Here is a 14,781-nt window from a genome sequence, read left to right as displayed (position 1 = left end):
TATTTTTATTTTTTTGAGATGGAGTCTCACACTGTCACCCAGACTAGAGTGCAGTAGTACTATCATGGCACACTATAGCCTCCACCCCCCCATGCTCAAGTGATCCTCCCACCTCAGCCTCCCACGTAGCTGAGACTACAGGCATGCACCACCATGGCTGGCTAATTTTTTAATGTTTTGTAGCAATGGGTGTTTTCTATGTTGCTAAGGCTGCTCAACAATTTTTATGATTGAAAAAGAGCCCTATGACCAAACTTTTGAGAACTGCTGTAGTTAAATGTGTTTTTTCTAAGTCAGCAGTCATTGTGACATCAGCAGCAAGTCAATGATTACCATATGAAGGATTCCATGCAGTTGAGTATTATTTCACAGAGCTCTCCAGTTGGGCTGCTCTATAAGAAGCTAATCACCTAAGAGATTCTACTGCTGTGGCTGATGATTTCCACAGAGTGTTCTATGATGTTATCAGGAAAGGCATCCAACAAATAGTAAGAGAAAGACCATTTCATTCATACATTATTTCTTCCTGTGATTCTATGTTTTCCAACACCTTGCCTCTTGTTTCACCATGAAAGATGTACACACTTCACACCAAAAGGGTAAAAGCTGCTGCTAGGGAAATGTGGACTTCAAATGTCTCCAAGGTCAGACAGTCTTTTAAAAATGTTTACCACAAATGTAAGATTCGGCACCAAGATTCAACTAGATATCCAACTGTGACATCTGATGATTGTAATCAAGATGATGTTAGTTATGACGGAAAAATGAATCTTACAGTAGTGCTCCAAGATGTTAAAACTGCTCAAGTTGAACTTTTCAGCCAAATGACTGACATTGTCCATGCGATACCAAAAGTCCATGAAAAGACTGACTTGTACCAAAAACAGATGGAGGTCCTGGAAACCAGAATGAATGTTAATGAAGACAAACAATGCACAACAACTAAAGATATCCTCTCTATGAAAGAAGACATCAAGGCCTTAAAGAAGAAGGTGACAGAACTGGAAAAGCAGAATTCCTACTCCAGGATACATTGTCTAGAGATTCCGGAGGGAGAAAGGGGTGAAGAAATCACAGAACTGCTTTACAAACTCATACAACCAGCAACTCTGAAGAACACATTGGCCTCTACAGACAGGGAAATCTCTTCAGCAGAACCAGAGAAAGTGCCCAGTTATCCAAAGTCCACTGACCATCTTGAGAAAATAACAATTTCTCCCCAAATTAAAACTCTGAAGAAACGTAACCATCAAAATGCATCAAGGAACTTTGAAACAGCAAAGCCAAATATTTACATTTACCCAGACTTCAGTACATGGATCAAGCTAACTTTTGTTCATGGAGGAAAATGGACATTTTTCCTCAGTGCTACCAAGTTAGAAGAATTCATCCAGTGGCTTCTTTCTAGGCCAACCATTCTCCCTGAAGAACCCCAGGTCATAACCCAGAGATATTGTCCATTCACTGGGCTTATTTTGAGCTTGACCACAATCTGTCTCTCCATGTTCAACAATATTTACGGCTTTATTCGTTCCTTAAAAGAAGAGGTAACTCGACTATAGAGTTATGTTCTGTTTTGCTTGGTACAAAATAAATGTAACCTGGAGGCTCCAAGCATTTACACATTGGTGTGGTGGCTGTGAATTCTTCGGTAGTTTGCTCACTCTGGGCCCACTATCTGCAGAATTTCTCTGTCTACAGTAAGTTAAGGCACATGATCTAATTGAACTGTTGTAATTTGTTTTCTGTCAATGTTCTTGTTTTCTCAAAGGCAATTCATGAGGACTCATCCTGGGTCCATTTTCATAGATAATTGGAAACAAAGAATGAAAGAGTCAAGGGCAATGTGAAGTATGTTTGATGTTCTCCAAGTCAGTTTTGTATACACTTTGTCCTCATGGCCTTTGTGGATAAGATTTGTGATACCAGAAACATACTCTACTGACAAGACTTCATTTTGTTACTGATTTTTGAAATGGAGTCTCACTCTGTCACCCAGCTGGAGTGTAGTGGCACAATCTCGGCTCACTGCAACCTCCGCCTCCCGCGTTCAAGTGATTCTCCTACCTTAGCCTCCCGAGTAGTTGGAATTACAGGTGCCCGCCACCACACCCTGCTAATTTTTGTATTTTTAGTAGAGATAGGGTTTCACCATGTTGACCAGGCTGGTCTCAAACCCCTGACCGCAAGCGAGCCACCCACCTCGACCTCCCAAAGAGCTGGGATTACAGGCATTAGCCACCGAGCCCAGTCAGACTTTAGGTGGTATAGAGTGAAAAGGACACCCATTGTCAAGGCTACTAAAGTTAGCATTATAAAAGTGAAAGGGATTGAAAGGCCAAGTTATTGCAAGGAACGTATTAAAAAAATTGGCTTTTTCTTTCAACTTCAGCTTCTTCTCTATCAAACAATTAGATAAGAGGAGAAAGACAATATGATACTGGGTAATTTTTACATTTTCATGAAAGGAGAAAAATACCATGTCCTGTAGGTTTGATATAAGGGAAAAGGGAAAATCTGAGAAGGGGTTTGTGAACTAAGTTAAATCTCACCACTATAATACCGTAAACTCTTATATGACAAGGTTTTTGTTTGTTTGTTTGTTTGTTTGTTTAAAGCATATAGCCAAGAAGAGCTTCATTTTTAGATAGAACAGGTGGTTGTCATTGTAATTTCTGAATATCATGCAGAATAACTGTAAAACAATGTTTCTTGCACCACTTAACCCAGTGAATGAAATCTACCTTCCTTTGTGGTCATGTTTTAACCACAAATATTCCTGGCAAATGTACTACTACTAATTATTTGCAGTCAATACTTTGAAAGGGGGGTTTTGGTAGCTAGCTAAGAACAAATGAAAGAGGACAAAGGACCTAAAGGTGGGTATAGCGAAAATTAAGACACAATTTTGTCTGATGCTAATCTGGGAGTAATTACATACCACAATTTTTTTTCATTGACAAATATATTCTATTTGATCCTTCTTTACAAATTTATAGATATGTACGTAATAACTTTTAGAATATGTCAATATGCAGGGAATCAACGTAAATGCCCATCAATTACAGATTAGATAAAGAAAATATGGTACATATACACCATGGAATACTATAGACAGCCATTAAAAAAAAGGATGAGATCATGTCTTTTTCAGGAACATGGTGGAGCTGAAGGCCATTATCCTTAGAAAACTAATGCAGGAACAGAAAACCAACTACCACATGTTCTCACAAGTGGAAGCTAAAAGATGGGAGATCATGGACACAAAGAAGGGAACAACTGACACTGGTGCCTACTTGAAAGTGGAGGTTGGGAGGAGGGAGAGAAGCAGAAAAAAATAACTATTGAGTACTAGGTTTAGTACCTGGGTACTAATGACTTGAGTTTACCTGGAAAACAAACCTGTGCATGTACCCCAAAACTAAAATAAAAGTTAAAAAATAAAATATGTCAATATGCAACATACCTAATAAAATCAAAGGTATTTATTAAATGTTTGTTTAAAAATGAGATAACTGTGCTTACAATGTATTGTTCTGTTAAAGGCACGAGCGATCTCTATGTATTTATTTACCATCAGAAATGTCCGTAAGGAACAGTCAGCACTCTACTTCAGTATATTAGGTGTGATGCTCACATTAGGACAATATCTAGGGAAGGCAGGCCATGACACAGGCAAATGACATCACAAATAGCTTCTGGAAGAGAAAAAAATGCCCTAGCTGGTAAAAGCCTGGGTCATCTGAGCCTCTGCATATTAGCACTGACTTTCACTTTTCCCCCTCACATGTCCGTTTGACAGCCCTTGATGTTTCTAGAGAGGCACATAGTTTACGAGAAGAGCACATGCTTGAGGATCAGATGACCAAAGTACTCAACCTAACTCCTAAATTTTACTCGTACAAATTCTATTATTTAATTTCAATGAGGTTTGTTCCATCAGCTGTAAAAACGTAATCATTATATGAACTGAGTAAATATTTTTTTCAGTGTTCACTAACAATCAGGGATCATGGAGGATACAAGAAAAGGTAGACATTCCCTGTCCTGTAAATGTAGAACATTAAATGGCATAAATAAAAAATGTACACAAAGAACTCTGAGGCATGAAAAATGGGAATGGGCAGCAAATAGCAATACTGAAAGTACTGCTGGTATGAGAGAAGAAAGAAGCTTGATGAGTCTTGTGGTAAGGAAGTAAGGTGAGGAAGAGGTGGAGAGGGCAATGCAGCTGGCAGAGGGAAAAACAGGAGCAGAGGGCGGGGGCTAGTAGGGAACATGGGATGTGAAAGCCATCGAGCATTAAATAACATGAAGTACAGATGGGCTATTATTTCAACCCTTTTATGGATCTAATTTTTCTCTTCAGAGATTCCCACCATCTTCATTTCAACCTGTTTTCTTTACCTACATAAGAATGTTAGAGGGGAGACAGTGACTCTGCATGATTTTCTCAAGGTCTCACACTTTCCCTAGAGAGGATTCTGTTGGTCCTGTTAATGAATTGAGTTCCCTGTGAGCAAAGGGAGGATTTTGCTTTTGAGTCAATTATTTATTGTCACCTAGACAAGATCTCACATGACTTGTTAAAATTATAAATTATCTCATAACTCAGCATGTGAGCAAATAACTTTTCCCCAGTCCTGGCTTTCAAGTTCACCTGCCTCTCACCAGCCCACCTCCATCCCTCCTGGCTTGGAGAAGTGGCGTTTCTCTAACCCACATTCCTTCACCAGTGCCTTGCAGAGTCTTCATCAATTATACCCCCTTTCCCCTCCATCTTAATCACCACCTATCAGTTCTTCGTACTCCGCTTACAAAAATACTCACCTGGTTCCCTTATCCTTGTGTTACCCTCGTCTCCTGCCAATTTCCCATCATCTTTTTGAATGAGAGGCCCACCCTCCCTGTCCCCACCTTGCCTCTCCTCTTCTCTCCATGGCTCATAGGAGCATGTCTTCCAGAACAATGCTTTCTCATCTAGTTCTCTTCCCATCACTCTGGCAGAGCCTTCTCAGTTTTCTTAGATGATTCCTCTGCCACTAATCATTCTGTTAAAATACAGATACTTCACTTTCATGACTACCAAATCAAAGAATTCCTAATCTAGCCTCTCCCAGGACATCCTGAGTTTTGGTTCCAAATAACTGTTTATCTTCTCTACTTGTGTGTCTACAAAAAAAAAAGTATATAAATATAATTAGATGAATGTCTATAATGTATATCAGTCAAACATGAAAGTCATTGTGCATTCACCAAAACATCTCAAATGATTGTTTTTGCTATAAAACACATCTACCGGGGAGGAAACACTCGGTGATGAAACGAGCAAAGACATTCAAAGAAGAACAGATTTTAGAACGTCTATTTACTAAACATTTATATTATGTATCAGGCACTATGCTAGTTGGGTGTACAATCATGACCCTCATAACGATGTGATTTTGGCAAATTCCTTAAACCTTGTATTCAGTTTTCTGAACTCCGAACTGAGAACAATTTATGTCATGAGACTTTTGTGTTAATTAAATGAAATCATGTGTATAATCTGCCAAGAATAATGACTGATTTCGTAGGTGCTTAACATATGGTGGTCATTTCCTTCCCTCCACAGGCTAAATGTTAATGGAGGGTGTGAAGATGAACAGGACATGGGCCCTGCCTCAAGCAGCTCCCATTCAGGACCCTGCCTCCTTTCATCAGCCATAAAGGACTCCAGACAAATAGGGAACAAAGTGACAGGCTAAATACAAATGCTTCAAACCAAATCTTGACTCCCTCATCCAAAGACAGTGTGATAAGAATAAGATGGGGTGTGAAGCTCTCCTCCTGGTCTGGGCACTCAACCAATATTCCATCATCTACAACAGTCGTTCGCCAACCTTTAATTCCACGCTGTATAAATAAGCAACAAAGAAAAGGATCTGGAGGGAAGGGAGGTTGAGTTAGGATAAATAATTTAGTTCAGTGTGTAATACTTGCTTGCATAAACACAGAGACTAACAGCATTCTGTTCATTCAAAAACAATATTCACCAACATTTATTGAAATTTGACTCTATACCAGGAAATAACTGAGCTAGGTGTGAACAAATAGAGATGCAAAGACATCAGTCCTGTCCTGAAAAAACATACTTTCAAATGGTGTTATTTCCAGTTGCCAATTATTTTGGTCTGTTGCTTAGATTTGGATTGGAAAACTACACACTTCATTTAAAACTTAATTTAGCTTTTTTGTGGGACACAAATCAAGTCCCATTTAGAAAAAGATATCGCTTTCCTAAAAGTAGTGTTTTAAGATTAATTCAAGACAGAAAAATATAGTTTTTTTCTAAATGCTTCTACACACCTTCAAAATGTGGACTGTCACCAACATATCAGTGGATTATGCTGTGAAACTTTATTTGTAAATCCTTTAAAACTCAGAATGCATACTACAAAGAAATAGTATTAGAGTTGGATTTTTTGATCAACCTGTAAAAGCTGACTGAACTACAATGTAGCTGAGATAATGGCATTAATAAAACTATAAAGCCAAGTTTTTGTATATTCCCATGCCAAAGTGTATTCAGGAAAAAAACTGCAATAGTGGTAGCCCTGACAGCTGGACCAGCACCCCCATGCTCCATATTCTCTCTTCTATCTGATAGTGGAGTGAAAATTTCATAGATTGACGGCCCTAGTGGAGGACACCATGGAGAACAGGGAACAAAGAACAGCAACCAAGTGGGGGCCAAAACAGGTGCTCCAGGGATGGGAAGCCAAGGTGGAAATTCTTGGGTGAGGAAAGAGACAAAGGCTCCATGTGGCTGCTGAGAACCTAGTCCAGGGAATAAGGACTGAAGTGGGGCCAACGTCATCTTTTACAGTGATGAGGGACTGAAGACTGCATACAAGGGAGACAATTGAAGCATGTAAAGCATAATTTTTGGCACATAGTCAGGCTCAGTAAATGGTGATAACGATACTGGAGATGATGAAACAGAGGCAAAAACTGTGGGGTTTGCTCCTTCATTTGTTTTTTGGAATACAACCTATTTAGAGGCTAATTTTATTTGTCAGGGACATGAAACTCCAATGGCAGTGGCAGATGGAGTTACTGGAGCAGTGTGATGGTTGCGCAGATGGGACATGTAGGTAAAGGAATGTTGCACTAGTGGGGCTCTTGGGACAAAAATAGGATATGTGAGCCTGTTCTCTCATCTTTCTCCTTTTCCATGCCATTCTTTTCACCTAAAGCTTGAGATGCAAGGATGTGGGGTTTGGGGAGACACATCCCAGATAGAGGCAGAGGTGGAGTGGGGGAAGAACAAGAAGAAGAAAAACACTTCAATAGGATTAAGAAACAACTAATGTTCTAGTGCAGCCCTACAGACAACAAGGCCACTCCTCCCACGCAGAGCAAAGGTACTACACCATGCACTCTGAAAATGCTAAAAAAGGCAAAAAAAGGCAGTGCTTCCTTAGGTAATTTAATGACATGACCATCCTTTTTTTTTTTTTTTTACCCTTAGTTACATTTTAGCCCTAAGGAATCTGCACAAGCTTCCAGGAATGGTTCTCAACAGGACTCTTCCAATTTTTGCTTTAGTCAAAGATCCCATCAATTTTTTTCCCACCTATTTTTAGATTCTACCTTTCTCTCCCACTCTCATCTGCTGTCATAGGAAAAGAATGCATGAAAATGTGGCCGGGTGATCATCTGATTCTGAAGATTTATTCCTAATGTCAGTTGCTTCAGAAAGGGTGTTCTCATCGGCCAATATCCTGATGGAAGGTGTGACATGTATTTCAGATATCAGAAAATCTAAATTTGGATACTGCTGTCATTTTTAGTGACCCTCAGTTGACTTATATTTACCAAATATATAAAGATAATAATTGCTTGATGTACAAGCTGTAATTGGATCACAGCCATCAGTGAAATGATTATTTGTTGTTATAGCAATATTAATGAAATTATGCCTATGGCAGCCTAATTAGAGGAGCACCATCACGACCCAGCTGGCATTTTCAATATGTTATCTAAGAGGTATGATCAGAAGACAAATCAGAGCTGACTTAATGAAGTTTCTGATCAGAGGCTGCTCTGCAGACAATGAGTTATTGAAGGAGACAAAGAGGAACTCGTGACTGGCAAATTTATGCAGGCTGTTATAGAACAACAAAACACAACAGATTTTGCTAGATTCGATCTTGTTGAGAGTGGTAGCAATAGAAATGTTCTTCCTTCTCAACAGCAGGATCCCAAGTCACAAAAATTTAACTATGAAAATAAGCTTAAAGATTACTTAGTTCAGTGATATTCAAGTGGGGGTACCCCCAAGGGTCTTTTAAAAATCTCCCAGCAGATGTTTGCAGAGTAATCCCTCCCAATACCATGATACATCTATGGGTTGGGGGACATGACATTGTCTGTACCCCATTTAAGAATCATGACAACAGGACCAGCATAATGAAGGGACTAAGAACAAGCACCCAGATATTGGATAGGCCAGAATTCAGGAGGGCTGTTACTCACTAGGTGGGTGACCTTGCTGAGTTTCTTAAATCCTCTGAGTCAACTTTCTTATTTCTGAATTGGAGATCATAAAATATAATGTAAAATTATGTGCTATGGAAAAAAAATGAGGAAAAACACTTAGCTCAGCATCTGGCACATAGTAGATACTCAATTAATGTTCCATATAGTTCTACCACTACTACTACTAGGGCAGCTGCTGTCCAGTATGTTGAGGCAGAAAAAAGACTTGAGGACCAGAAAACTGGTCCAACTTACTGAGGAGGAACCTGAGATCCGGAGGCAGAAGTGACTTGCCTAAAGTTACCCAGTCTATAGGGGTGTGAACCAGATTCCAGGGCTACAGATGGTGGGTGTTGTGATTTTTAGACCTTACTGAATCGTTGGATTCTGACAGCTTAAGTAAAAATCAGTGAAAATAACCAGGGAAATGCAGTGGCCTAGCAGTCAAAGAAAAATTTAGCTGTGCTTCTCTTCCTCTGTGCAGTCTCCCTAATGTTTTATAAAGCATCAAAGTGCACTGATCGAGGACAAGAAATCTGCTATTACTGCAAGCCAACCAAACCCCTTTCTTCAGATCATACAGGGCATGTTCCATTACCTTTGAAACTTTGACTTTTCTCACCACATAATTTGCCAGGCTGGTCTTCTATTATTGAGCATTTGATCAGGGATGAGGTGTGAATATTATATGGCAATGTATGTACATACACACACATTCGTATGTAGATTTAGATATATGCATACACATATGTATATGTGGTATCAAATATGTGTGTATGATACACACACATCCCAGAGATTTATAATCTTTGATCGATTTTTTTAACCTATTTTCAGTGCTATTGTTCTAGTTACTATAGCTACAGGTGAAAAAAATAGTGATAATAAGCACCCACACACACATATTTGTAATAGAAGACTCAGACGGTCCCTGTAAATGTTAATGTACTTTTAGAAAGTTGAAGAGCTGTGAATAATATAGTTTATATGAGTCTTAAAGGACAATGATCACTTACTGTGAAGGCTGTCATTCAAGGGAACAGCAGAGTTTGACAGGAAACATGTATTAATACAATTAATGTAAAACCTAAAAACTAGAAAAGCACTCTCAGCCTGTCTTCCCTTCCTTTTTGCCATCTTCTTTAAAAAAAAACAGGATTATTTCTCTTTTCCTATCTCTTTTCCTGGGTTTTTGATAAGGTGTTACTATTTCCACCAGTGGATTTCTCCCTCTTTCTCTGTCTGTCTGTTTCTGTCTCTCCCTTCTTCCTCCTTCCACCTCAGTTTTTCTCAGGATGGTGCAGCAGCCCATGGGGTCACACATATAGTCACTTGCCAGCGAAGGTCACTTTCCCCCATTCGGTTTCAGTGTTTGCCTTCCCTATTCTTCCTGATTCTACCTCCTGTTATCCCTGCTTCCTGCTCCAGCTTCCTCTTGTGGTTGCTTACAGCTACATCCGTTTCCCAAATCCCACTTCCTAGGTCCTGATTTCTGTGTCCAACTCAGGCTGGCAATCATGCTTCACCTTCTGACTGTCCTCTTGGTATTGCTGCTTCAATGTACCCATCTGATCCTAGACTGTATCTCCATTCTGACTCATTCTTCAGAGGATTCCACCGAGACATTTCTCAAATACGCACTACTTCCTCCATTTTTGGGGTCACGCCTTTTTTTTTTTTTTTTTTTTAACTTCAATTCTTACTTTTTTCCCATAGAACCAATGGTAATACAGAATAAAATTTTATTCGTAGAATGTGTTTTGTGTAATAAAGACAATGGAATGTTCCTTGGTCTGAATTTCAAAAGCAAGTGAATAGAACAAGTTATAATTTAGCTAGGGAAGTAACTTTAGCTATAATTGCTTTTACTTATTATTTTTCCTATAGCTTCTCAATTGCAAAAAAAAAAAAAAAAAAAAGTTATCCACCCTGAGAAAATATATGCAAAAGGATTTTAATCCAATTTTCTTATCTTTATTTGCTCTTATATTCTGGTCCCTTTGTGGTTTCAAGCAAATTAATTTGTTTTCATTTCTAAGGAGAGATAGGGGTATTTTTGGTTGTTTTTCAATTCACTGAAAATGGGTTTTAGAATAAGCATGTTTTGAAGGAACACTGAGTCTGTCACCTGCAACAATGAAATGTAAGGAAGTCAAGAATAGCATAAACAAATAATTAGACAGAAATTTCAGATTTTTGGAAATTTCTGGATCTGAGACGAGATTGCTTGCCTAGCTCCCTAGGATCTGAGATCTGAGATTTCTGGATTTGAGATGAGATTGCTTGCCTAGTTTGTTTTAAACTCTTGGTTTAAAACAAAAACTTATTAGGTTTTGAACTTCCACAATTACAAAATCAATTTTAAGTATGTATAACTCTGAGAATACTACGTGACTAGGCAGTCTAAAGAAGACTGAAAAAATTATAAAGATTCAATTCACTCTGACTCATCTAAATGAGGCAAAGAACTAGGTAGTCTCAAACTCATTTCTCTTTCACTTTATTAAAACAAACTCATCTTACAGACAAATGGAATTTTTAATCAGGAGTGAAATTTCCCCAGCCAAGTATTCCGGTCCCTTATTAACTGCAAGTGCAGAATATTTTGAAGGACAAGAAAGACATGCACGGACATGATGCACTGGGCTACTCCGGATTCCCCGCCTCAGCTTGTTCTTCTGCAGTCCCTGCAGTGGGTCGGGGTCCCAGTTGGCAAAGCCCTGAAACGCATCTCCATCCCAAACTCCTCAATTCTATGTGTTTCTTTTAAACAGGCTTATTTCCAGGACATATATTACCTTCCCATCTGAAAATTAACCATTTTAATCTGCCAAATCAGCCCCAACTCCATGAAATAAATCCCAAATTAAGCAAGGAAGCAATAGTTTCCCACTACTATCATCTTGGATTTATCTCCCCATGTTCTTTTTAAAAAATTAATATTATTTTGGCCAGGCACGGTGGCTCACGGCTATAATCCCAGCACTTTGGGAGGCCAAGGCAGGCAGATCACCTGAGTTCAGGAATTCGAGACCAGCCTGACCAACATGGTGAAACCCCATCTCTATTAAACATACAAAAATTAGCCAGGCATGCTGGCACACACCTGTAATCCCAGCTACTCGGGAGGCTGAGGCAGGAGAATTGCTTGAACCTGGAAGGCAGCGGTTGCAGTAAGCTCAGATCACTCCACTGCATTCCAGGCTGGGCAATAGAGTGAGGTTCCATCTCAAAATAGATAAATAAATAAATAATATTATTTTAATTGACAAATCATAATTATATACAGCTGGGGTACAATATAGGGTTTTGATATATGTATATGTGTTAGGGTTCTCCAGAGGGACAGAACCAATAGAACATGTGTATATATAAAAGGGAATTAATTAGAGAGAATTGGCTCACACTGTTACAAGGTGAAGTCCCTTGATAGGCTGTGTGCAAGTTGCGGAAAGAGAGAAGCTGGTAGTGGCTCAGTCTAAGTCCAAAGGCCTCAAAATTGGGGAAGCTGAGAATGCAGTCTTCAGTCTGCAGCCCAAGGCCCGTGAGCCCCAAGGAAACCACTGGTGCAAGTCCCAGGGTCCAAAGGCTGAAGGATCTGAAGTCTGAGGTCCAAGGGTGAGAGGAGCAGAAGCAAGCATACCACACAGGAAGAAGAAACTCAGCAAACAAACTTATCCCACCTTCTCCTGCCTACTTTGTGGGTGCCCCCCCACACTGAAGATGGGTCTTCATCTCCTTGTTCACCGTCTCAAATGTCAGTCTCCTCTGGCAACACCCTCACAGACACTCAGAAACAATACTTTATCAGACATCCAGGCATTCCTCAATCCAATCAAGTTGACATCTAACACTAACCATCACAGTATACAATGTGGAATATTAAATTAAGCTAATTGACATATCCACCATCTCACCTGCTTATCATTTTGTTGCAGTAAGACATTTGAAATTTACTCTAAATTATTTTGAATCACATTTTCTCATGGTAGTTTTGTTTTTTATTTTTTGCAGAACTTCCATACTATTTTCCATAATGCCTGCCCTAATTTATCTTCCTACCCATAAGCTTCTCTTTTCTCCCCATCCTTGCCAACATTTATAGTTTGTCTTTTTGACAACAGCCATTTTAACAGGTATAAGGTGATATCTCATTTAATTTTGCATTTACCAGGTGGTTAGCAATGTTGAACACTTTTTCATACACCTGTTTGCCATCTGTATGTCTTCTTTTGTGAAATGCCTATTCAGGTCCTTTGCCAATTTGTTTATTCAGGTTATCTATTTTCTTGCTATTGAGTTGTTTGAGTTCTTCACATATTTTGGAAATTACCTTTTATCAGATGCTTGGTTTGCTTTCTCTATTCCATAGGAATGGGAGATATCTTCACTCCATTGATTGTTTCCATTCTCACCATTTTCTTAGATGATTCATTTATTCATTAATTAATGTAACAATAATTGAGAATCTACTATATACCAGTCACCATGCTAAGTTCTTGGTAATATGTTGGTAAGTAATATAGATATGATTAGCTATCCCGAGCTTCCTAGAGAATGGGGTAGAAGCCTGCAGAGCTTTTGTCTCCCTGCAAATTCTTCTTTTTGCTTTTGCAGATGCCACCTGGTGTCTTCAACCTCTTTAGAGCTATTTTTATGGGGTTACTCTTGCCTCCTCTGCCTGGGCCCTGGCAATGGCTTGCCATTGACACTACCAAGCGGTTCAATGCTTTTCTCTCCTTGAGAACTACTGTCTCCCCCTGGGTATCCTGTGGCTCCTGTTGTTAAGTGACACTGTTGCTTGGGCTACCCAAAGCTATTTCCAACCCTCTTCTATCATGATGCCTCCAACCACAGGGGCTATAGAGTCAGATATATACTTTCTTAGCTTCCTTTTACCCTCCCAGCCCAGATGTAAGCAGAGATTCACTGGAGGGAATTCAGGGGAAGCTTGCCTCTTTGATTAAAAAGGGACACCTGCAACTGGTAAGCACTTCCAAGTTTCTTCTTCATGCCTCAAAAGCAGAAGTAACAGCTATAATTTCAGCACTTACTTGTGAGCATAAGGAGACAACAGAAGCACAAAGATGCTCACGTTGACCTCACTGAGCCACTGAAATGACACCAGCAACCTGTACTTCAGGACTTATTATGATGTGAGAAAAGAAACTCCTATTATTTAACTCCTATCATAAAACCCAATGTAGTTGGGTTTTTTGTTTCTTGCAGCCAAACACAATTCTTACCAATGTATTGCCATTGCCATGATCACAGCCAAAACTGCCTCTGCGTCGTAGGGGTTTAGCGAATCTTTCTATTTTTGTGCTGCCCAGAACATGGGTGAGAAACTGACCTCACAGTCTTATTCGGTCCTGTTGAAGTCTACAAGCACGTCAGTATTCTTATGGTTATTTGGAGCCCATCAACTTTTATTTTGGTTGTTTGCTTAGAGTCCTAAGCCAAATTGCCTTGTGAAACTGGGTGTGAAAAGTGAGTGCAGCAGTGTGAGAGCAGCACCATGTATAAATACTACACCAGTAAGTACTACATACATGGCCACTTTAGCTCTCCCAATCCCCAGGCCAATGCAGTAACATATAATACAATCCACTTCAAATAGGGTTATGGCAACTTGTCTACTGAATACTTGGTTAGTATTTACGGAAGGCATCCGCACATACCCCTCTACATTTTAACTCCCAAGAATGTGGACATTAGTTTCAAGCTCTGGAGGTATATGTGCAAACAATCTCAGATCACTAAGATCATTCATTCTAGAGGAGAATCACATTTAAATGAATATATATACTCATATATAATATATTCATAAATATATAAATATATATTCATATATAATCTATTCATAAATATATAAAAATATATATTCATATATAATATATTCACAAAATATATATATTTTTTGAGATGGAGTCTCTGTCACCTAGGCTAGAGTGCAGTGGTACAATCTCAGCTCACTGCGACCTCCACCTCCTGGGTTCAAGCGATTCTCCTGCCTCAGCCCCCTGAGTAGCTGGGATTACAGGCATGTACCACCACACCCAGCTAAATTTTTTATTTTTAGTAGAGATAGACTTTCACCATGTCGACCAGGCTGGTCTCAAACTCCTAAGCTCAAGTGATTCACCCACCTCAGCCTCCCAAAGTGCCAGGATTACAGGCATGAGCCACCACCAGGCCTTAAATGAATATTCTAAACTTCACAGTTACTAACTCTTTATTTCCTCTGTTACTAAATGA

The 14,781-nt window shown here is 39.3% G+C and overlaps 1 protein-coding gene and 1 long non-coding RNA gene across 2 annotated transcripts; one reads left to right on the top strand and one right to left on the bottom strand.

The window, feature by feature from the left end:
• Positions 1 to 362: 362 nt before the first annotated feature.
• LOC105477535 (coiled-coil domain containing 54) lies at positions 363 to 1,623 on the top strand. The gene has a single exon (XM_011734081.2). It carries the CDS (start codon positions 576 to 578, stop codon positions 1,560 to 1,562), a length of 987 nt encoding a protein of 328 aa, XP_011732383.2. The 5' UTR covers positions 363 to 575; the 3' UTR covers positions 1,563 to 1,623.
• Positions 1,624 to 3,467: 1,844 nt separating this feature from the next.
• Positions 3,468 to 6,200, bottom strand: LOC105477536 (uncharacterized). The gene is made up of 2 exons (XR_984761.2): positions 4,918 to 6,200; positions 3,468 to 3,698 (listed from the first exon to the last, which is right to left on the bottom strand). It is a non-coding gene; the product is annotated as an uncharacterized lncRNA (long non-coding RNA).
• Between the last annotated feature and the right edge of the window lie 8,581 nt (positions 6,201 to 14,781).

This window comes from Macaca nemestrina, chromosome 2 (genome assembly GCF_043159975.1).
Source record: "Macaca nemestrina isolate mMacNem1 chromosome 2, mMacNem.hap1, whole genome shotgun sequence".
In the NCBI taxonomy this organism is placed as follows: Eukaryota; Metazoa; Chordata; class Mammalia; order Primates; family Cercopithecidae; genus Macaca; species Macaca nemestrina.
The sequence above is the reverse complement of the archived record's forward strand: the minus strand, read 5'-3'. Positions and strand labels throughout refer to the sequence as shown.

What these genes read in the sequence shown, in the direction of transcription:
- LOC105477535 (XM_011734081.2), top strand. Translation starts at nt 576, where the DNA reads ATGTACACACTTCACACCAAAAGGGTAAAAGCTGCTGCTAGGGAAATG.